Source organism: Nicotiana tabacum, chromosome 5 (assembly GCF_000715075.1).
Source record: "Nicotiana tabacum cultivar K326 chromosome 5, ASM71507v2, whole genome shotgun sequence".
NCBI classification, from domain to species: Eukaryota; Viridiplantae; Streptophyta; class Magnoliopsida; order Solanales; family Solanaceae; genus Nicotiana; species Nicotiana tabacum.
Window position 1 is genome coordinate 34409823 of NC_134084.1, and position 22148 is coordinate 34431970.

General features: G+C 34.9%; 1 protein-coding gene and 1 pseudogene across 1 annotated transcript; both read right to left on the reverse strand.

Annotated features, from left to right (window-relative positions):
- Positions 1-10815: 10815 nt before the first annotated feature.
- On the reverse strand, positions 10816-15339 carry LOC107806201 (la-related protein 6B). Its single transcript, XM_016630321.2, has 10 exons — positions 14838-15339; positions 14249-14330; positions 13981-14075; positions 13712-13783; positions 13473-13552; positions 13278-13377; positions 12909-12956; positions 12754-12822; positions 11559-11705; positions 10816-11399 (listed from the first exon to the last, which is right to left on the reverse strand). The coding sequence occupies exons 1-10, from the start codon at positions 15312-15314 to the stop codon at positions 11118-11120; spliced, it is 1452 nt and encodes a 483-aa protein (XP_016485807.2). The 5' UTR covers positions 15315-15339; the 3' UTR covers positions 10816-11117.
- LOC142181377 (U6atac minor spliceosomal RNA) lies at positions 12001-12101 on the reverse strand (annotated as a pseudogene).
- Positions 15340-22148: the final 6809 nt, after the last annotated feature.

The following is a 22148-nucleotide window of genomic DNA, read 5'->3' on the forward strand; positions in this document are numbered from 1 at the left end:
ATTTAATATTAGTTTAATTTGAGAAAAAAGCAAAAATACAAAAAAATCGACAAAAAATTTAGAAAACATTAGTCTTTTCCTGATGATGCATCTTCTAGGTAGTTTTCTTGAGGGATCAAAGCCTAACCAAAAACACAAAATAATTGAAGAATACAAAAATACAAAAATATGTCTTAGTTTCCTTTAGGTAGTAATAATCCCTCACGATTTTTCTTTGTACCTCAGTTCTTTTTCATGGGATGTAGTTTGAACCGAGTAGCAATTTTTATTTTTAGAGTAGATTAGGATTTAGAAAATAAATGGGAAAATAAAGATGAGATTCCTAGGCGTCCTTGACTTGTTTGATAGTAGAATATTTAGGCTTTGACATGTGTAGTACCTACCCTAAATTTTAAAATTATCCATGATACACTGTTTCATTGGATAGCATGTTATTGACGCATATATCTCATTTACCTGACTTAAGTTCACTTTGTGCTTAATGCTTAATATCTTGTGGTTACGTGAATACTTACATTAGTTTGAGGGTCGGAATAAGACCGACCTTAGCGAATCATGTTCCATGTGTGAAGTGAGATCTTAATGTAGTCCATATCATTGTACTTGTGTTTAGATCTTGCCCGGTATGTGAGGTAAAACGAAATTTTAGATGATGCTCGTTTGAAAAATAATTATTAGGATTTCTTTGATCTTTTCGAGCTTTATTGCTTATCACAAATAAAATTTCTCTCTAGTAAACTCTTTTGAGCCTATAGAATTTTATTTGGCACTCACATTATGAGACTATATCTTTTATGTTCTTAATTAATATTATTTTGATATTTTTACCTCTTAAAGTACTTTAATTGTGAATTGAGTGCTAAAAGAAGTAAGGAGAGAATTTGGATGGCTTTTGAATGAAACCAATAAAAGGCAAAATGGTGCACTTGTTTTGTAAAATAATACACCACTAACGAAAATTGTATAGAAGAGAAAAAAATAAATTGCAAAAGAAAAATATTATTGGAAAAAAGAAAGAAAAATCTGAAAAAGGTGTAGATAAATAAATTGAAATATTGTCTTGCTAGTGGGGTATTAATTAAAGTAGTACCTAAAGAAGAGGGAAGTGTCTTTGGGGTGATATTAGTTATGAAATTGAAGTTGGGATTGAATAATATGCGCTTAAGGTTAATTATGTGATGTGTTAAACTGTTTAGGAGGGTTAGTCACTATTCCTAAATATATCATACCCCTCCCTTAGCACATATTACAATCATGAAAAGTCCTAATTGATTTTAGATCGAGCGAGTCTATATTAGTAGAGATTTACATTATGGGCAAGCCTATAGTACCAATTGCATGCATGTGATATTTTTTGTGAGAGTGAGCAGTTTTCTTTTATCTAGGTGAGTCCTTAAAATATATTTGAGCATTTGATTCAAATGTGTGGATTCAACTTACTCTCATGTTCTTGTTGTGAGGGCACATTATCTCACGAGGGACAGGTAACATTATTAGATTTCTCTATGATGTTAAGCGTTCAAGCCATGAGGGCATTGTGACATTGAGTTGGTTGCTGAGGTTCAGATTGTTATGAACATGTCTTTATCGTGAATATTTTTAAAGAATGGCATAAATAAAGGTAAGTGTAGGTGATTGCATATGCTAAAGTTTAATTATTGCTATCAACCATGGTCATTGGTATAGTGTGCTTCAAACGTGTAAATATAAAGTGCTCAAGAATAGTGTGAATTGTTGGTTGACTCGAGGACGAACAAAGTGTAAGTGTGGGGTAGTAATAATTGACTATAAATGTATATTTGTATTGTATTACTTGCCTTACATTTGGTGTTTTAATGATAATATGTGCGACATTTAGGCTTAATTATGTATTTTTATGTGTAGGATCATTGAAAGATAAGAACGAGTGAAGGTTGCACTCAAGGATGTAAAACGATATAAAAAATACACAAAATGAGCACGAAAAGGCAAAAATTGGACAAGGACAAGAACCAGGCACCAGGCCAGGCAACGCCTGGTTCCAGGCGAGGTCCATCTTGCATTAGAGTGGGCGCCATGAGCTCTGGGGCGCGCTAAAATCCAAGTCTCTCGAGCTCTGAGACCTGGTCCCTTTCCGATTCTGTGCGTTAAATGTTTCTTACTTAGTTTTGTACTAAAAGACTCCGACCCCAACCTATAAATGCCCCTTAAACATGATTAATAAGGGGTTGTATTTAACGATCCGGTCGGTCATTTTGTGTATCGTAGCCATGTTCCCCTATTTATTGCTTATCTATATTCACTTGTGGTCGGGGTGATTGAATTGGTTTCAGGGAGGTTTCAGAGTGAATTGGAACACTTAGTCCCAAGGTTGAAAGCTTAAGTTGAAAGAGTTGATCGGAGTTTGATTTTGTGACGACCCGGCCGGTCGTCTTAAGAATTTACGCCCTGATCCCCCATTAATTGTTTTCCCTAAGTTTATTTCTGCTATTTTGATTTGCCGAGATGTTCGGTTTTAAGTTTCGGAAAGTTTTGGGACACTTAGTCCCTAAATAAGAGCTTAAGTATTGGAAAGTTGACTGTAGTCGGAACAATGTGAAGACGGCCTCGGAATGGAAATTCGATGGTTTCATTAGCTCCGTTGGGTGATTTTGGGTTTAGGGGCGTGTTCGGATTGTATTTTGGAGGTCTGTAGCTAATTTAGGCTTGAAATGCCGAAAGTTGAATTTTTGAAGTTTCCGGTTCGATAGTGAGATTTTGATACAAGGGTCGGAATGGAATTCCGAAAGTTGGAGTAGCTCCGTAGTGTTTAATGTGATATGTGTGCCAAATTTGAGGTCATTCAGACGAGTTTTGATAGACTTTTTGATCGAAAGCATGTTTTTAGAGTTTTTGGAATTCTTAGGCTTGAATCCGATGGAAAATAGGTGTTTTGATGTTGTTTTGAGCGTTTCAAAGGTTGGAACAAGTTTGAATGATCTTTTAGGATTGGTTGACAGGTTTGGTTGAGGTCCCAGGGGCCTTGGGTGTGTTTCGGATGCTCAACGGGTCATTTTGGAACTTGTTGGAACTGCAGAACTGCTGGTATCTGGTTTCCTTAATCGCGTTCGCACCCTTCCCTCCGTGTTCGCGTAGTGTAATTTCGGAGGATGATTTAATTGTTCTTCACGATCGCATGTTTTAGATCACGATCGTAGAAGTCTACCCCCTCCTCTTTTGTGTTCGCATCTCTCCATTCGCGTCCGCGTAGTAGAACTAGGAGCCAGGGGTACTGTGACCATTTCCCCTTCGCGTTCGCATTGTCCCCGTCCGCGAACGGGTAATCCTGCCCTTTTCCTCTTCCGCGTTCATGTTCTTCATCACGCGTTCGCATAGCCCAGTTCAGGAGCCATCAGATTTTCCTCTTCGCGATCGCACATCATTTTATGCGATCGCGATGTACAAACATCTCAGCAGAATATAAAATTTCAAAATCGAGGGTTTAACCATTTTTATCAAAACTTAAGCTTGGGAGCTCGGATTTGAGCGAGGTTTTGAGGGATTTTCAGATATATTGATTGGATAACAATTCTTGACTCATTTTTTCTTGTAACCCATTAATCTAAACATGAATTCTTCATTAACTTTCGAAATTTGTATGAAAATTTGGGGAAAGTTCTTAAACCAAAAATTTGAGTTTTGATTGGGGATTTTACATCGATTTTGGATAATTTTGGTATATTTAGACTCGTGAGAGTATGAGGACTCTAAAAATATAAATTTTATCCGATTCTGAGACGTGGGCCCCGAGGGGCGTTTTGGTCATTTTACCTAATTTCGCGTATTAGCTTAGAATTTATTTGTAGAATCAGTTACTTAAAGTGTTATTTACGTTATGAAATTGAATTGAATAGATTTAGCCATTTAGAGTCGAGTACTCGTGGCAAGAGCGTGGTTTCGAGTTGATTTTGAGCCGGTTCGAGGTAAGTGGCTTGTCTAACCTTGTGTGGGGGACCTTCCCCTTAGGATTCAATATATTTGATATTTGAAATGCCTTGTACGTGAGGTGATGAGTGCGTACTTGAGCTAATTGTTGAAAATCTGGTTTTCTTTAAGAAATTTCAATTGTGTTCCTTTTTCCTGTTTCATTTTACTTGCAATTTAAACCTGCTGTTAGCTTAGAAAAAGCATGTCTAATTGACTTAACTGATTATTTACTTAAACTTCCTTAATTGAATTATGTGAAGCATGATAGATTAGAATTACCTGTTTACTTGATATGAAATTGAGCTTAATTGAGTATTCTTGTGTTGATGCTGTGTGTTTTGCTTTGGGACCACGAGACAGCATCCCGGGAGATCCCCTGTATGTATTTATGATTTGAACTGAGGTGCGGGATACCAAGAGATCCCTGACACATATATTGAGGATACCAAGAGATCCCTAGCACATATTGAGGATACCGAGAGATCCTCAGGATACCAAGAGATCCCTGGCGTTTATTGAGGGTACTAAGAGATCCTCGGGATACTGTGAGATCCCCGGTTATTTCCTTGTGATTATTTTTGCCTCTATTTCAGTTATTGAATTCCTTGTTTTCCTGTATTAAATTCTTATCATTAGTTTTCAACTGTACTGCTTATCTTATATTGTCATGTCTTATATTCTTTATTTTATATCAGTAGAGCCCTGACCTTCCTCTTCACTACCCGACCGAGGTTAGGATTGGCACTTACTGAGTACCGCTGTGGTGTACTCATGCCCCTTCTACGCATGTTTTTCATGTGCAGATCCAGGTACTGCGACTCAGTCCTATCACCCTTGAGGCGAGGCGACTGCTCTAGCAACTTCGAGGTATATCTACCACGTCCGCAGACCGAGGAGTCCCTTTCTATTCTAGCTTTTAAACATTTGCCCTTCTGTATTTCTTTTCCTTGCTAGATATTCTGGAGTTAGAGTACTGTGTAGTGATCCTTAGCTTGTGATTCATCGGTTTCCGGGTCTTGGAAGTATGTATTGGTTTGAGAGTTAAATATTGTGTATGCCGAGCGACATTTTAACTATTGTTTTCATTCGGTTATTTTGGCTTTTGATTATTTCTTCCGCAAGTTTCGTTTATATTCCGCATTTGTTCGGCTTACCTAGTCATAGAGACTAGGTGCCATCACGACAGTTCGCGGAGGGCGAACTAGGGTCGTGACAGATTTTGTGTAGACTACTCCGGAGTAGAGTTTTGATGGTTTTGATAGTTTTGTATGGTAATTTTGGACTTAGGAGTATATCCGGATATTGATTTAGAGGTTCGTAGGTCGTATTGGATTGAATTGGCGAAAGTTGGAAAGTTGAAGGTTTGGAAGGTAGGGAAGTTTGACCGAGAGTTGGATTTATTGATATCGGGTTCGAATTTCGATTCTGAGAGTTAGAATAGGTACGTTGTGTTATTTATGACTTGTGTGCAAAATTTGAGGTCAATCGGAGTTTGTTTGATATGATTCAGCATTAGTTTTAGAAGTTGGAAATTCATTAGTTTCATTAGACTTGAATTGGGGTGTGATTCATGATTTTGGTATAGTTTGACGTAATTTGGGTCTTCAACTAAGTTCGTATTGTGTTATGCTATGTGCTGTTATGTTTGGATGGGGTCTTGGGGGCCTCGGGGGTGATTCGGATTGAAATTGGATTGAGGATTTGACTTAGGCAAAATGCTGAAGCTTCAGTTCTGGTGCAATTGCACCTGCGAAGGATATTCCATAGGTGCGATGCCGCAGAAGCGACCCTGGGATCACAGGTCCGTGCTTTCCTAGGTTGTTGGTGGGTCGCAGGTGCGACGAATATACTGCATCTACGAGCCCGCAGATGCGTGTTGTTTTCCGTAAAAGTGAGATCGCTGAGGCAGTGTTTAAATCGAACGGTTTAGATGTTATTCTCATTTTTGGGATTTTGAAGTTCTGGATAAGGCGATATTTGGAGAGATTTCCACTTAGATTGAAGAGGTAAGTGACTTTAATTCACTTTTTTCGTAAATATTGAATACCCATTAATTATTAAATCTAATTTTCATAATCTAAGTTATAATATGGAAGTTTTTGGACTATGTTTTGGAGAGTGAAATTTGAGGATTTGAGGGTCGATTTAGGGTTAGAATTGGATAATTTTGGTATGGTTGGACTTGTAATTGAATGGGTATTTGGATTTTTTAAATTTTGTCGGGTTCCGAGGTGCGAGCCCGAAGTTGATATTTTGGGTTGACTTTTTTATTTGAGTTAAAGACCTTAGCCTTATCTTTTGAAATCACTTCCTATGGCTTTTATAGATAGTATTACATTATTTTGACTAGATTCAAGCCTTTCTGAGGTTGATACATGCGGGAAGGGTTTGTTAGAGGAGTAATTTGGCTTGCTTGATGTTAATATCTTATCTAAACTTGGTTGAGGCACTAGTTTCCTGAATTATTTGTGATAGTTGTGTGCTATGGGTACGCACATGTATGTGGTTTGAACCCATGTGCTAACATCGGGGTAATTATTCATGCTCGGGTTGTGCTTAGGCTATGATAATGCCTAGAATTGATTGTTAATTCATAATACATAAATTCATAATTTTATTTTATTTTCTAAATTTGTGTACTTAGTATATGGATAGGTATTCATATACTTAATAGATTTATCGAGAATCTATATGAATGTATCTGAAAGGTTACTTGAATTTGGTGAATATAATTCAATTAATACATACACAATTCATGTATATAAAGAATTGTTTATATTTTATATATGAATGTACTTTGTAATATTAAATGAACGTAATAAGCTGCATGACTTTAGTCATTGTTTCACTATTAAATTAAAGATATTGTATGTACATTAATTTTCTTGAAGTTTAAATATATGTATATGGGATATGTATAAATATATTATCTGGTCATGAAATGTCATATTTTGCTAATATTTTTTCACCATAGGATTTTTTTAATTCAATAAAGGAAAAAAAAAATATTATTTTGTAATAGCTTATGCCAATCAAATTATTATAAACATATAAATATATCAAATGACAAAATTTATGAAAGATCCATATTTTTTTATATGTGATATCAGAGCAAATACTTCTTTTGTTCTTCCTTTATAGAAACATGCTTAAAAGGAAGTTAATTTTAAAAATATATAAAGGCTCTTGATTCCTATTGTTCTCTACTCAGCCAAGTTTACAATCTATCAAATGTTACAAGAAATAGAGTGAGTTAGTAAAGATCAAGCCTCTATATAAAAAGGCTTACATCTTATAAGCAAATACTTTTATTTTGTTAATGACTAGATGGTAATGTACATGTTGATTTTCCATTTTGCATTATGATTGAAGAATTATTATATCAATTGGTAACTATAACGGAAGACCATAATAGGTGATATACTTTTTGATTATTGTATAACTTAAGGTATATTTTCCTTTATATTGTTTCTTTTGGTTTATAAATATAAACATAATATTTGTATTATTTTTTACACAAGTTCATAATTAAACAAGGTGATGGTGCTCTTTATTTGATGTTTTTCCTCCCGGAAAGTGACTTAAAGGAAATAAGTGAAGTAAGCTACAGTACGAATTAATGGATTCGAAGTTATCCTAATACTAGAGAATCACTTTATAGAATATGATATTTATGGATAGGAATGATGGTCACCCTACGACAAGCATATGAACTCATTATATCAATAGTTCTTTGTCTACCACCCTACCACACCTCCTATTACTTTGAATGATTGAACAATTCGAAAAAGGTAGCAAACATAGTAGAAGAAAAATAATCTCTTAGCTTCATCTGTCTCCTTGCCATTTGATGTTTACATATCCATTTTCACTTTGTATCCTACCAGCCAGTTACTAGATTAAACTATCTTGTACCGTGAATGAGATAGCATATTTGTTTCATCCAGAGCAAGCATAGTAGAAGAAAATCACATAAGAGTATCATGAAGACATGACTCTTCTTGTCAGGACAGATTCATGATTTGAAATTTATGGGTTTGAGTTCGTAATTCTACCACAACCTATTTAATTTACTAGGATCAAAACTCTACTACAACCTGCCCCTTGTCAAGTTCAGCGACTGTCAAACACTATTAATATATAAAATGATCGAGTGGTATAAAATTTTGGCAAAATAGTGTACTATACACCTCTACTTATTCGACTTTGACATCCTGGTCCCCTATTCCTAGGAGTGGCAAACGGGCGGGTCAGGTCGGATATGGTTCGAATTGAAAACGGGTAATAAAAAAACGGATCAATTGTCCGACCCGACCCATATTTAATACGGATAAAAACGGATTAACCGACGGATAATATGGGTAAATGATTTCTTGTATATGATCCCTTTTGGGAGAATTCTTAGTCTCTCTAACTTGAGGAACCCCCAATTTGAGGCTTTACAAATGTAAAAGTTATCCATTTGCTACTCATTGGTTATCCATTTTCTAAATGGATAATATGGTTCTTATCCATATTTGATCCGTTTTTAAAAAATTCATTATCCAACCCATTTATAGTGGATAATATGGGTGGTTAAATGTTTTCTTTGAATAATTTTGCCACCCCTAAATAGTTTTAACTAGGCACTTGAACTTGCATAAAATATTAGTTTTAAATCCCTCTGATATCATGTATTGTTCACTCGCGCCGATATAAAGGACACATCAGATCCACCTCAGATAAATTAATATCACGTCATTATTTATTTTTACCTAAAATATTTTTTAATAAAAATATCAAACTTATCCCTTTCTTCTCCAAAAAAGCCCAAACCTTCCTCCTCTCCACCATTATCTCTGCCTCTTCTACCCGGCAGCGCCACTAATACAAACCGCCACCCTTCCTCTTCTCAATCAAACCTACTTCATCTTTATTTTTTGGTCCTAATTTTTCTCTAGTACTGCAATTCATTCCACCAACCATGGTATATTCCTGCTGCCACCATCGCCGGCAACCCCTCCAAAACCACCACAATCTCTCCTCTTCTCTTCACATTCATGTCACCCTTTCAAAACCTAGACAACTAACGAATTTAAAAAAAAAAAAAAACTATCCTTAAATTTTCTTTCAAGCCAAACACACAAGAAGCAAAACCAAAAAATTGAAAAAGAAAGAGAAGAGTGTTTCACTCAGTATTTCCTACCTCAAAATCCTTATTGATCCCTACAGCTATAGCCGGAAAAATTTATAAAACTAACAAAATCATGCTTTGTCATCGTCAGCAGTCAATGACGACCCAATTTTTGGCTTGGAACGCTATTTTCAAGCTTCAGCGTCTCTTAATTCTCCTTCATCGTCTCTTCGGTTATTTTGAGAAAAACAAAAATTGAACAACTTTATTCCTTCACTAGTTGCTCTGCTAAGTTCTATCAATTTGGCCTTGTCATGTGGTATACTACTAATCTTTTATCATAGCTCCAGTTGATTGCTAAAATTGGAGGAGAAATAATGAAATGGTGTTTGAGAAAACTTTGCGTGGGAAACAAAATTTGATATTAGAGGGTGTGGAGCCGTGCCAATTTCAATGGCGTTTTTTAGGAACTTTGGGGTAAGAAGAAGAGGATGGGATAGAGAGGTGCGAGATAATGGCTAGCATTGTCTTTTTTTTTTTTTCCTTTTCATTTTCTCTTTTATTATTTTCTAATCAAATTTTGTATAGTTACTTTAGGAGCGTGCAATCACTTAATTTGGTTGACTCAGTAAAACAAAGGCCACATAAGTTTGGTCAATGGCCATAGATAGGGTGTTAGCGCTTTGCTAATAACATATATAGGGCTTACTTTTTTCAGCTTAATCAGAATCGATTCTATGATTGAATAGTAGAAGTGCACCGGCCCGTGTGGTACCGGGCGAACTAAGGATTTCGTGTTTGTAAGGAAGCGTAGGTGTTTTAAAACTAATATTTTATACAAGTTGAAGCGTCTGGTTGAAAATATGTGGAATAGGGGGACTGCGATGCCCAGGCCTAATACGAAGAGGTGTCTGTCATGCTATTCTGCCATTAAATTTTCCAAGAAAAAAAAAATTGTTCAGTTAAGTTTTCTAGAAAAGTTAACACATCTACACGACCCCTAAAATTAAGTAACGCATTAGGAAGATATCCCTAGGAGGGGCGTCTTGGCATAACTGATAAAGTTGCTACCATGTGACCAGGAAGTCACGGGTTCAAGTCGTGGAAACTGCCTCTTGTGAAAATGCAGGGTAAGGCTGCGTACAATAGACCCTTGTCGTTCGGCCCTTCCCCGGATCCCGCGCATAGCGGGAGCTTAGTGCACCGGGCTGCCCTTTTATTAAGAAGATATCCCTACTGTTAAAAACCAGCATATTATGCGCACATTCAGACGAGGAGAGCAAAAACCACGACCCCTGAAGTTAAATACAACAAAAGAACAATAAACCCTTCTGTTATTGCCACGAGCCAAAGATGATCAAGTGTAAAAGAGTGATCGAGGATATGCATTTTTAAGCCTATATTTATCAACAGTTCCCATCTCTAGTCCTAAGATAATTTCAAAACCATCATTTATCATTCTTTTACCTTTTGGATTTGGATACTTGAATCAGTATTTCTTTCTGAAAAAGTAAGGTGATCACGCCACAGATTTTAACTTGGCAAGTAGCACAACCAGTCCTATGCTGCAATATGCCTCTTTTGGTTTACACAGGCCTAAAGCTATGCAATTCCAATTGACTTTGTTCATAGACCTTGCTAGGATATTCTGCACTTTTCTTATGCTGGGGTTTATGCATTTCAGCATCATATTGCCTGATTGACTAATGTCCCGTGTCCACAGACTTCACACATGCAGTTGAAGGTGGAGCGAAAGAGAGAGTTGAAAAATTCTTTACTATTTCTATGTAGCTGCCTCTGTACTGTTTCATTTTTACAACCAAGGAACTCGAAGAGAAATAACAACCAAAACTGCAGGCCTTCTTTCAAGGTTCATTTGATTCAGTAAACACATAATAAATGAAACTTTTACTCAAACGACCAAATGTTATCATACCAGCTCCACTGGATTGACAGCATTTCTAATACCTTGCCATTAATACTTGCAAAAGGAGAAAAAAATCCCCACCTTCTCCACGTGGAAATTCTCGCATGACAATCTCAGGAAAGTAGGAAGTCGTCACGTAGTTTTGATAGCCATTGGTTTACCTCGACCCATGGAGAATCCCTTAGTGCCATCCGACATACGAGGTACAGAAGATTGCTTGGCTGCTGCTGACTGATCAAAAACAGGCTGCCCTAGACCAACACGATTGATATTTGAGGGGGCACTTTTCACACTACCTCCACAGTTGTTTTGATGAAACTGGGGACGTCCATGTCCACGTCCCTGACCCTGTCCTTGTCCCTTACCCCGAGCACGACCACACCTTTTCCTCATCCCATCACTGTCATGCTCCTCCTGCCGATGTAAAACATAGATGAGGAAACCACAAAAATAAAACACAAACTACACTACAATCTTATTGAAAACCAGTCTCTGCAGGATTATGTGGTGCAGTTACTAAAATACTATCTAGACATGTTACCACATTCTAGGAATAAATGCAGATTCACTTACTGCAAGCTCATTGGACCGAGCATCAAGATGGTGTGATGACTCTTCATTAAGCTTTTCATTGACCTCTAATGCAAAACCATCATCTTCCTTGAAGTTGTGTTCACTTTCATGACCAGCTTTTTTCCCTCGAGCTTGGCCACATTTTTCCTGTGTGTTCAACCAAAATCCATACATACATGATATTATTAAAAATGAGATTATTTATTTTCGACGAAATTTATGCTGAGGCAAAAAGGGTTAATTTGAACTTGGATAGAAGTGGCACAAACATCAATTACGTGTAAGTCCCAAATATGAATCCACACTTCTTCTTTAAGCTCAACTCATATACTCTCATACCAAAATAATATAGAAGTAAAAGTAAAAATAACATAAATATATGTTATATATAAATAATAGTAATAATAATGATATTAGAAGTTCTCTAGCAAGTCTAACAAGTACAAAATTGGGTAAGATCAACAAAATCTGGTAACAGGTAAAGCCCGAAAGCTGTTCCTGTCCCTGTCAAGGGAGATCCAACCATCTCCATTTAACCAACACATCATAGTCAAGAAATTCTTCAGCACTGACTGCTTCTGAACGGAAAGGAAAGGGATTAAACGGAAATAATGAATGACATAATAAGATCTGAGTTAAGAATTACTCCCTCAGTTCCAGTTTATGTGAACCTATTTCCTTTTTGGTCCGTTCCAAAAAGAATGACCCCTTTCTAAATTTGGAAACAATTTAGCTTATACTTACCATTCTACCCTTAATGGGAACCATTCTACCCTTAATGAGAAGCTTTTATAACCACACAAATATTTTGGGCCCCTTTTTGACTTGTTTAGAACCACAAATTCCAAAAGTCTTCATCTTTTCTTAAACTCCGTGCCCAGTCAAACAGGTTCACATAAATTGGAACGGAGGGAGTACATGTTTTCCTAGTCATCCATTTCTTCCCCTTCCTTCAGAAACAATCAAGCCCTAGAGTTATCTTATATGTATCAACTGAAAAATCAATCACTATAACTGCATCAGAAGTACTCCGAACAAATATGGACTATAAGTGTGTAGTCTGGGCATCTAAATTATATCAGTAACATTAATCATCAGTTTTCAACATTCATTCTTCTTTCACTAACAAACAGAATTATCACTGCTTAAATCGCGTGGTTTCAAGTGTACACAGGAATTACTGTTCAAGACTCACCGTGTGTCTAAGAAGTAACCGGACTTTTAGACCATTTCTCCAGTTATCCTCATCATTTAATTCTGCAACCTGCAATATAAGATCAAAAACGAAAATAAAGGATGGCAAAGACAGAGATAGCCAAGTTTTGCGGGAACAACATTATATTAACTCACCGCCGTCTCAGCCAATTTGATGGATTCGTATTCCACAAAAGCGTGTAACTGCATTCAGGTATCCAATTCAGATACTAGAAGGAACAACGTTATACCAAGTATAAATACAGACAACGCTATCTTATATGTGCAAGGCTACAGAACTCTGTTGCAGTATCAATTTTTTCCGGTCTTTGTTCAACCTATGATAGCAGAATATGGTAGTATGGTCGAGCTTTATTTCCAAAACAGAATATCAACAACTCTAACATGATATTCATCATTTCTTATTTTAATTCTGGTTGTAGTTGGGGGAAGGCATCAACTTCAAGATTTCACACTCGTGCATAAACTACAAATATCGCACAAATCACACCATCTGATGCTTACCTTGTTGCTATACATCATACTATCTGATTTTGCTGTTCTAGATCCTGAAGAAGCCCAACCACTGGAATACTGAGGTTGGCAGGTGCGAATCATCTTCACACTGATGTATTAAGCAAAAGTCTTAAAAAGCTGTTGATATTTTCTATTAAGCAGATCTTTTGGACATCTGTATATAGACTGTAAGAAAAATTCTACCTTCCAACAGTTGAGAAAATCTTCATGAGGTTTTGATGGCAGTGGTCCTCGGGCAAATTTTCAGCAATCACTATTCGAGACTAAAGGTGCAGAATGAGGAATATCAAAATGAAAAATAAACAACAGAAAAACAACAAAATACTGATAAAAATTTGATATGAACTATTAGGTGGAAATAAATGTTTCATCAAACGTTTTTTGTTCTAAACTAGACAGCTAGCAAAAAAAAAAGGACCTACTTGCAACTCTTTCAAGTCGGTTTCAGTCAAAGGAATTTTGCGTTTGACCTTCATGCCATCGTCACTAACTACCTACAAGGACAAAAATCAAATAAATAAGTAAATACATTAAGTGATAAAATAAGTGAGAGAAAACGTGAGAGAGAGCAATTATTGCTGAAACTTACATGGTGGAATCACATGATTCGCAGAAGAAAAATTATTAACATCGACAGTGGATTATTTTAGGTTAGAAAGGAGGGGTGAGAAGGTGAAGAGGAAAAACTCACAAGCTTTGTAGAGCTCCGCAAAACTTGAGCAAGCTGTGCATGACTATCTGCAAGAGCTTTAATCTTCTTGAACAATGCAACCACGGATATTGGTACTATAGCAAAGAAAAGAAGTCCAGGCAGACTTAGAACAATCATCAGAAACAAAAACTTAAAAATATCTCTAAAAACAAGAACCAACTCGAAGAGACTCAAAAGCACAAATGCTAAGGAAAACCCCACCACCACCTCATTTATTACACAAAGTAAAGGCTAAAGGACAACTTACCATATCCTTCGGGGTCCTTGAGCATATGCTTTATTAGATGATCAGTTGTTGCCAAATTTAAATCACTGAAGTAGAACTCCACCTACAGACAATGTGAGTATTCTGAATTAGAAGAATAAAGAAATAGCATAGCAGTTCCCTCCCTCATGAATCTTATACAATTTCACAAGCACTTCGAAATTTTTTGAAAATTTTGCAGCACAATTTTAGATCTTCAAAACAGTTCTGTAGTTTAAGTCAGCTTGTTATATATTGAGAGCTAGTAATTTACCATTTGCATAGAAGAGAAAATTCTAAGGAAACATTATATACTGAGAGCTAGTAATTTACCATTTGCATAGAAGAGAAAATTCTAAGGAAACAAACGAATTATAAACAATGATAAACGAATTCCTTCTACTACTACGTCTCAATCCTAAACTAGTTGGTTAATTCTCCAGATACATTCTGCTCTTTAGGGCAGTTTCATTTCAATACTCAATAATTCATCTTTTAGAACAAATCTAGCGTTCTCTAAAACTAGAGATTAATCATCTAGGGTAATTAAAAAACAACTAATGTAAGGTGATACAGAAAATTTTATGCTTACTTGATTAATAATCTTTTGAACAGCTTCTTCAGTTAACCCTCCATTTTTACTAGCATGATCCAAATCAGCACCAACAACCATCTCTTGTGCAACTCCCTCCACAACACCACCATAAAACGGCGACAGATACTGAACCGGAAATTGAGGAGCATAAACAAAATGGTTCTGAACCGGATGGAAAGTAGCAGCAGGAGTAGAGTACACGTGCACCAGTGTTTTACCCGCCTGATTCAAGTCGGTCAGCGACGTCGACGGAGAAATCGACAGAGACGATGAAGTTCGTGGAACGAATGCCGGAGCAAGCGCATTGAGTGAAGAATTCCTGGAAAGAGCAGGCGGTGTATCGGACGGTGAAGAAGAGGCGGTTTGATCGAAAGGACGGTTGAGATAGAGAGATGAGGATGAAGACGTAGCCGCCGATGAATTGAAGAAATCAGGGAGGGAATCAACGACAGTTGCCGATTCCTCTAGAGCCATAACTATGAATAAAGTGATGTCAAATTTTATTTTATTTTATAGTTTTTAGATTAAAATCTAGGGTTTAAGGAGGGAATTATGTTTGAGTTTCTGTAATTTTCTTAGAGCCCGTTTGGATTGATTTAAAAAAAGTGGCTTCTAAGCACAAAGGCTTAAAAGCAGCTTTTAAGTGCTGGAGCTTATTTTATAAATAAACAGTTACCTGTTTGGATAAAAGTGCTGAAACTTAAAAAAAATTGTTGAAGTGTTTGGTAAACAAGTGATGGTAAGCACTTTTTTCTATTAAAAAGACAAAAATATCCTTAAAGCTGTTAATATTATAAAGGAGCTGATTACTATAATATATTTAATTATAAATTAATGCAAATAAAAAATAATTTATATTTTAATTTAATTTTAATTTATGTGATTACTTTAGATAATTTTTATAAAGTATAAGAAAGATACTATATAGTCAAGTAGAATTGGTGGAAAGTAATGCAAGTGGATGACAAAATGATACTCGAGGAAAGTGCAGAAAATAAAATATGAAGTAGAGAGGAAGATGAAAGAAGAGGAACGGGTCTTGAGACGTGAAGAAAACAGGAGAAGAAAATGTTTTGGGTTTCTTTGATTCAGGGTAAGTTTGATATTATAAAAACTTATAATGGACAAAAGGGTAATTTTATTGGTCAAACCAAAATGACTTTTAAGCTAAAATTGGAAAAGTTGGGATCAACCAACTTGTTGCTTTTTGTTATGATAAATATCACATTATGGTGGATGTCTACTCTTCTTCCCTGATCTTGATCTCAAATGCTTAATGATATATTCAATGACATATTTTATATGTTCAATGACATATTCCATGACATATTTTCTTCACCTTTTATGCCTATATAAAGGCCTTGTAATAGATAGTAAAATACACACAATTGAAGAAGAAAATCTCTTCCTTTTCTCTATTTTTATTTCTTGTTCATGTTTTACTAAATTACTTTTATTTCATAACACGTTATCAGCACGAGTCTCTAACCAATTGTATATACATCTTCAAAATATTTCCTACATCCGGAAAGATTGCAATTAGAAGTCATACATATCATCTCATGGTTAGATGTAAAGAGAAACTACATATGGTAAGTAATGGAACGTAAGAAGGTATAATTATGTTATACTTGTCATCCTTTAATATCTCATATGCACACAACTTCGTACCATACATGTATTACATAAGCACATATTAATATTACATCATTCATATCACATGAATGGAATAAAATTTTCGAAGTTCTATATGTGAAAATTATAGTAGCAATTAATTGTTGATATGAGGCATGTCATGGTAACCAAGGATATGTTATATAAGTTGTCTTATGCATATTTGTGTGTTAACTATCTTAAATCTGTCCTACCGCTTTTAACATTTTCTTTTACTTGGATGAATATTTTTTCCTTTTGGATTTTTGCATTTGCATATAGTAAAAAAAAGGAAGAATAAAAAAAATTGTCATACTGATTAGAAGAATAAATCATCTTGAAGAAAACAAGAAGTACTTCACATCTTTATCTAGGTTGATTAATTACTTCTTTGAAATTTGGAAAACAAATCAGCTACTGAGAAAGTATACTTCATAATTTATGGTTGTATCATTTGAAAGCAAACAGTGATTAGTATGACTATTAGAAGAGGTATTTTCGAGTATCCATGACCTGCTTGATGCTTGCTACTGACTTACTATTTTCAAGTATTTTATTTGAATGATGCACAAGCTACAACTGGTAAGTTGTTACCTATAATGTCACTTCTCAGGTAATATAAATGCTGAATTTATGTATTAGTACTATATATGTGTTGTTACCTATATGATATACTTTTGATAAATTTATTCACTAATTGCTTGGTTGAATTGAGTGAAGGAAAGTCATGGCGTTAAATCAAATCCAATAGGTAGGGTATACCCCGAAAACAACAATATTTTTTAGAGAGAGTCAATAAATATTATGACAATGATTTTATAATCCATTTAAACTCTAATAGAATTTAGAAGAAATATTCTGACTACAAAAGGTTGTATTTCATATAGATGCTATAAATAATTAATAAAGTTTTACGATGATTTGAGATTTGTACACTTATTTAAGAAAGCAAATTTAATTTGCTAAGTTGCAAATTAGTTGTGTATAACTTTCTTGGCATGTGTTTGAAATTAAGGTTTGAGAATGAATCTCAATATTGTTTAGCCTATTATGCCACTGATTGAGGGTAAGACATCGGGATGCTCCATAATGATAAGAATTGGGTTCTAGTCCTAATTTATTATGGCCTAACATGTCTTTATATTGGTAAGACATTGGGTTTGAGTCCCACTATACCATATTAATGATATAATGATGACTAAAGAAAAATAATATATTTTTCATTAAAGGCATGAAGATTGTCCCACTTGATTTGCTCCATTCTTGAAGTGAATGTGGTAGCAGTGCATAATAAGTTTAAATGAAGACAAATGGTTGAACAACGAACGTGGGCATTCCAAAGATCAAAATAATAATAACCATCACTATGATTATAAAAGGAGAACAATAAGGGTTCTCAAAATAGTCCTTCAAAATGTGAAGGCAATGTTTACCATCAAATTGATGTGAAAATAATAAAGCACGTTCCTGATTTTGATCCATTCCTTGAAAAGAATGTGACTTGTGATAAGCATTGAGAATGCAAACTCGTTCCTAAAGTTGAATGTGACAATATGTGATAAAAGCAATGAATACAGACATGCAATTCATGATTATATGAATACCACACAACTCACCTCTAAGAGAGGTTTGAGTGAAATAAAGAGAATAAATATTATTGTATGGTTACATGAATATGTCATTGGTCGCGTACATGTGATACGCCAAATATTATTTTGTCATGCCTTATAAAAGTTATTAAAGGCAAAATTAAAGAAAGAAATGATTTTGCTTATGATAATTCTGACCATGACAATTTATTATGATATAAGTTTCTCTGTGAAGGAGATATTTACCATATGAATAGTATGATAAAAGATCTTGTAGTACAAAAGTTGTTAAGAGCTCCGGAAAAACTAATTTGTTACTATCCGGATGGATAAAATTATTTATGACATTGATATTATAAAGTCTCAAAAGAAACTTTTTGAATTTCAAATGTATAAGTCAAAGTGATTGACATATTGAGACTATAAATGAAAGGAAGATTGAATATCTTCATATTTCTATAATCATACCAGGTAAATATGAAAGATTACCTGGTTTTTTTTCTATTTGTACTACACAAATATAAGTATGATGCTGGAATCATATACCACAAGTAAACTAGAGGTTTACTAAAATAAATACTAGTTGGCATGACCGGTTGACCACCCCGGTTCAATTATGATGCGAAAAATTAATTAAGAATTATATTGACATATATTGAAGAATAGAAGATTCTTCAAGAATTCTCTTGTGCTGCTTATTCTCATAATATACCAGTTAAGGCTGGGATTGAATCCCTTGATTTCTGGAACGAATAAAAGGTGATAAATATATGGGCCCAATCACCTGCCATGTGGACCGTTTACTAATATATGATTTTTAATAGATGCATCTATTCTATGGTTACATGTGCATTTGTTATCAACTTGCAGTTTGGCTTTTGCAAGATTGCTTGCTCAAATTATTAGAGCACAGTTCCAGAATATAAATTATGATGATTTATCTTGATAATACTGGTTTAAATCCAAGTTGATTTAGCAGAAATTGTATGCCTCCAATTATAGCTAAATCATTGGTTATGAGAACAAAACTCTAAAAAAATGAATTTTGGTATGAGATGTATTATTTAATATACAGTAGCACTTGTACACATCTAGCCAAGTTATGAAAATTTCTCCCTATCACAATCGGTTCAGGGTCAGGAACCAAATAATTTCTATATAGAAATATGGATGTGCTTATGCCACCATAATGCAAAGAGATGGGTTCCCAAAGAAGGTTGGGAAATGTGTTGGTGATCCCAACATTAGGGGGAGAAAATGGGCAGCTGAGAAAGTGATACATGAAATGAATTATTATGAATACATATAAATCCTCATACGAGAAAATATGAACTTGAAGTTCAAGTGATAATTCATTTACAAATTATTGCCAGACGCATTTGCTGACCCAAAGCTAAATGTCATATTTCAACTGCTAATGCTCCAAATAGAATAAAGTCCATGAGGGACAGAGTCTATGGCACACATGAAGCGTAACAGACCAATCGGTTCCAAAGATAAAACTCCTTGAAGAAGGAGAGAGGCAAATGTTCAAGATGGTCATAATAAGGAGGCAAGTGCTCTAGAAGAGCACCACGACATAACACTTCGTAAGACCTCATGTGAGAGGCTCAGGTACCTGAAAATAATGAGATAAAGAGATCTCACTAAGTTATGTCTTTATTAGGTAATAATGGAACCGACGTAGAGTGATCATCGGTGATATTGTTAACATAATGTAGCGCTCAATATTATTAATATTGACGAGGATCTTGAGCTCAAATCTGTCATGAAATTTGGACCGATAAATGATTGGCCAAATGAAAAATACGCAATGAAAATTGACTTCACTTGAAAAATGTGAAGTTGGGCGGATAGTCCTAACACCTAAAAGTATAAAGCCAATGGAGGTATAAATGTGTTCTTGTGCAAAAAGTTCAAGTCGATAGACATAAAGACGACTTGTGACACAAGAAAATTAGTAAATATCCTCACATTGATTATATGGAGACATGTGTCTCTTATGGTGGATATAATCATTTCAGGTTTTAATCTGGCAATACATAAAAACTTGATATGCATATAATGGAAATCATTAAAGGATTAAAATTGTTCTGAAGTATATTAATGTTTCCAAGAAATTTATTAAATAAAGCTTCAAAAATTCTTATACGGATTGAAACAATCAGGGCGCATGTGGTATAAACGCCTGTGTGAGTACCTATTAAATAAGGGTACAAGAATGATTTAATTTGTCCTTGTATCTTTATAAAAAGATCTGGATTTGAATTTGTTATAATCTCTGTATATGTTGATGATTCAAATATCATTACAACTCCTAGATAGCTTCCTAAAGCAGTAGACTGTTTAAAGAAAGAATTTGAAATAAAAGATCTTGGAAAGACTTTTTGTCTTGGTCTACAAATTGAGTATATGAAAGATAAAATTTTTATTAATCAATCAACATGCACTAAAAAGATTTTAAAGAGCTTTTATGTGGATAAAGCACATCCATTAAGTACCCTGATGGTTGTAAGATTACTCGATATAAATAAAGATCAACTTCGACCTCATGAAAATAATGAAGAGCTTCTTGGTCTTAATGCAATTGGTGCGCTAATATATCTTGCTAACACTACAAGGCCTGTCATAACTTTTTCAGTTAATGTCTTAGCAAGATATAGCTCCGCTCAAGGAAACATTGGAATGAAATCAAGCACATATTGCGTTATCTAAGGGGGATTACCGATGTGGGCTTATTTTATGGCAATGGTTGCAATACCGATCTTGTTGGTTATGCCGATGTGGGGTATTTATCTAGCACACACACAAGGCTTGATCTCAAACATGCTATGTGTTTACATGTGGAGACACTGTCATATCTTGGCGATTGACTAAGCAATCAATCATGACTACTTCTTCTAATCACGCTGAGATAATTGCTATTCATGAAACAAGTCGAGAATGTATTTGGTTGAGGTCTATAACATTTTACCAAAGTTATTTTTCACACATGATCTTCAAAAGAATGGTGATATCAATGTGCAACAGATTCGTTCAAGTGATAATATGGTTGATTTGTTCACCAAATCTCTACCGACGTCAACCTTCAAGAAACTAGTGTACAAGATTGAGATGTGAATGATCAAGGATGTGAATTGATGCTCTCATCAGGGGGAGTTAATACGCGTTGTACTCTTTTTCCCTTACAAGGTTTTGTCCCACTGAGTTTTTCCTTGCAAGGTTTTTAACGAGGCAACCAAAAGGCTATTTCTAAACATGTGTACTCTTTTTCCTTCACTAGGATTTTTTCCCATAGAGTTTTTTCCTAGTAAAGTTTTAACGAGGCACATTATCTATGGACATCCAAGGGGGAGTGTTATGATAAATATCACATTATGGTGGATGTCTACTCTTCTTCCCTGATCTTGATCTCAAATGCTTAATGATATATTCAATGACATATTTTATATGTTCAATGACATATTCCATAACATATTTTCTTTACCTTTTATGTCTATATAAAAACCTTGTAATAAATAGTAAAATACACACAATTGAAGAAGAAAATCTCTTCCTTCTCTCTATTTTTATTTCTTGTTCATGTTTTACTAAATTACTTTTATTTCATAACACTTTTGACTTTTTTTAAGCATTTTTTTTGTCAAACACTCTGTATCATAAAAAGTGGCCCATCCAACCACCCTCTTATTCTTGTGCTTCTAATTTTCCATCTAATTAGAGGATTTCTCGGGTTGAGGGTCGTTCCCTGCTTTACCTATTTATACTCTATTTTTGCTAGTCTTCACTCCTGAAGAAAATAGTAGCGGTGCTTGAGTAGTATACTACTAATCCTTTTTGTTGGGATTGATGGGACCCAATCATTGACTCTCTTCCTCTTTCTTCCCTCTTTTTCCACCCCTCTTCATCGACGGGCTCTTTTTTTAATTTTGTCTCCCTTCCTCTCTTTTCTTTTTATTTTTTTTTAAACATGGTTTCAAGGTTAATTTGTGAGTTTCTCAAATATTTATTTGAATATTTAAATATTAAAATCAATTTGCATGTATCATGATTATTTTATCAGTTA

Coding starts and splice junctions, on each gene's coding strand:
- LOC107806201 (XM_016630321.2), bottom strand. CDS start 15,314: ATGGCTCTAGAGGAATCGGCAACTGTCGTTGATTCCCTCCCTGATTTC. Junction 11,706..12,753: donor GGTTACTTCTTAGACACACG/GTGAGTCTTGAA, acceptor TTGAACACACAG/GAAAAATGTGGCCAAGCTCG. Junction 11,400..11,558: donor CTCGGTCCAATGAGCTTGCA/GTAAGTGAATCT, acceptor TTACATCGGCAG/GAGGAGCATGACAGTGATGG.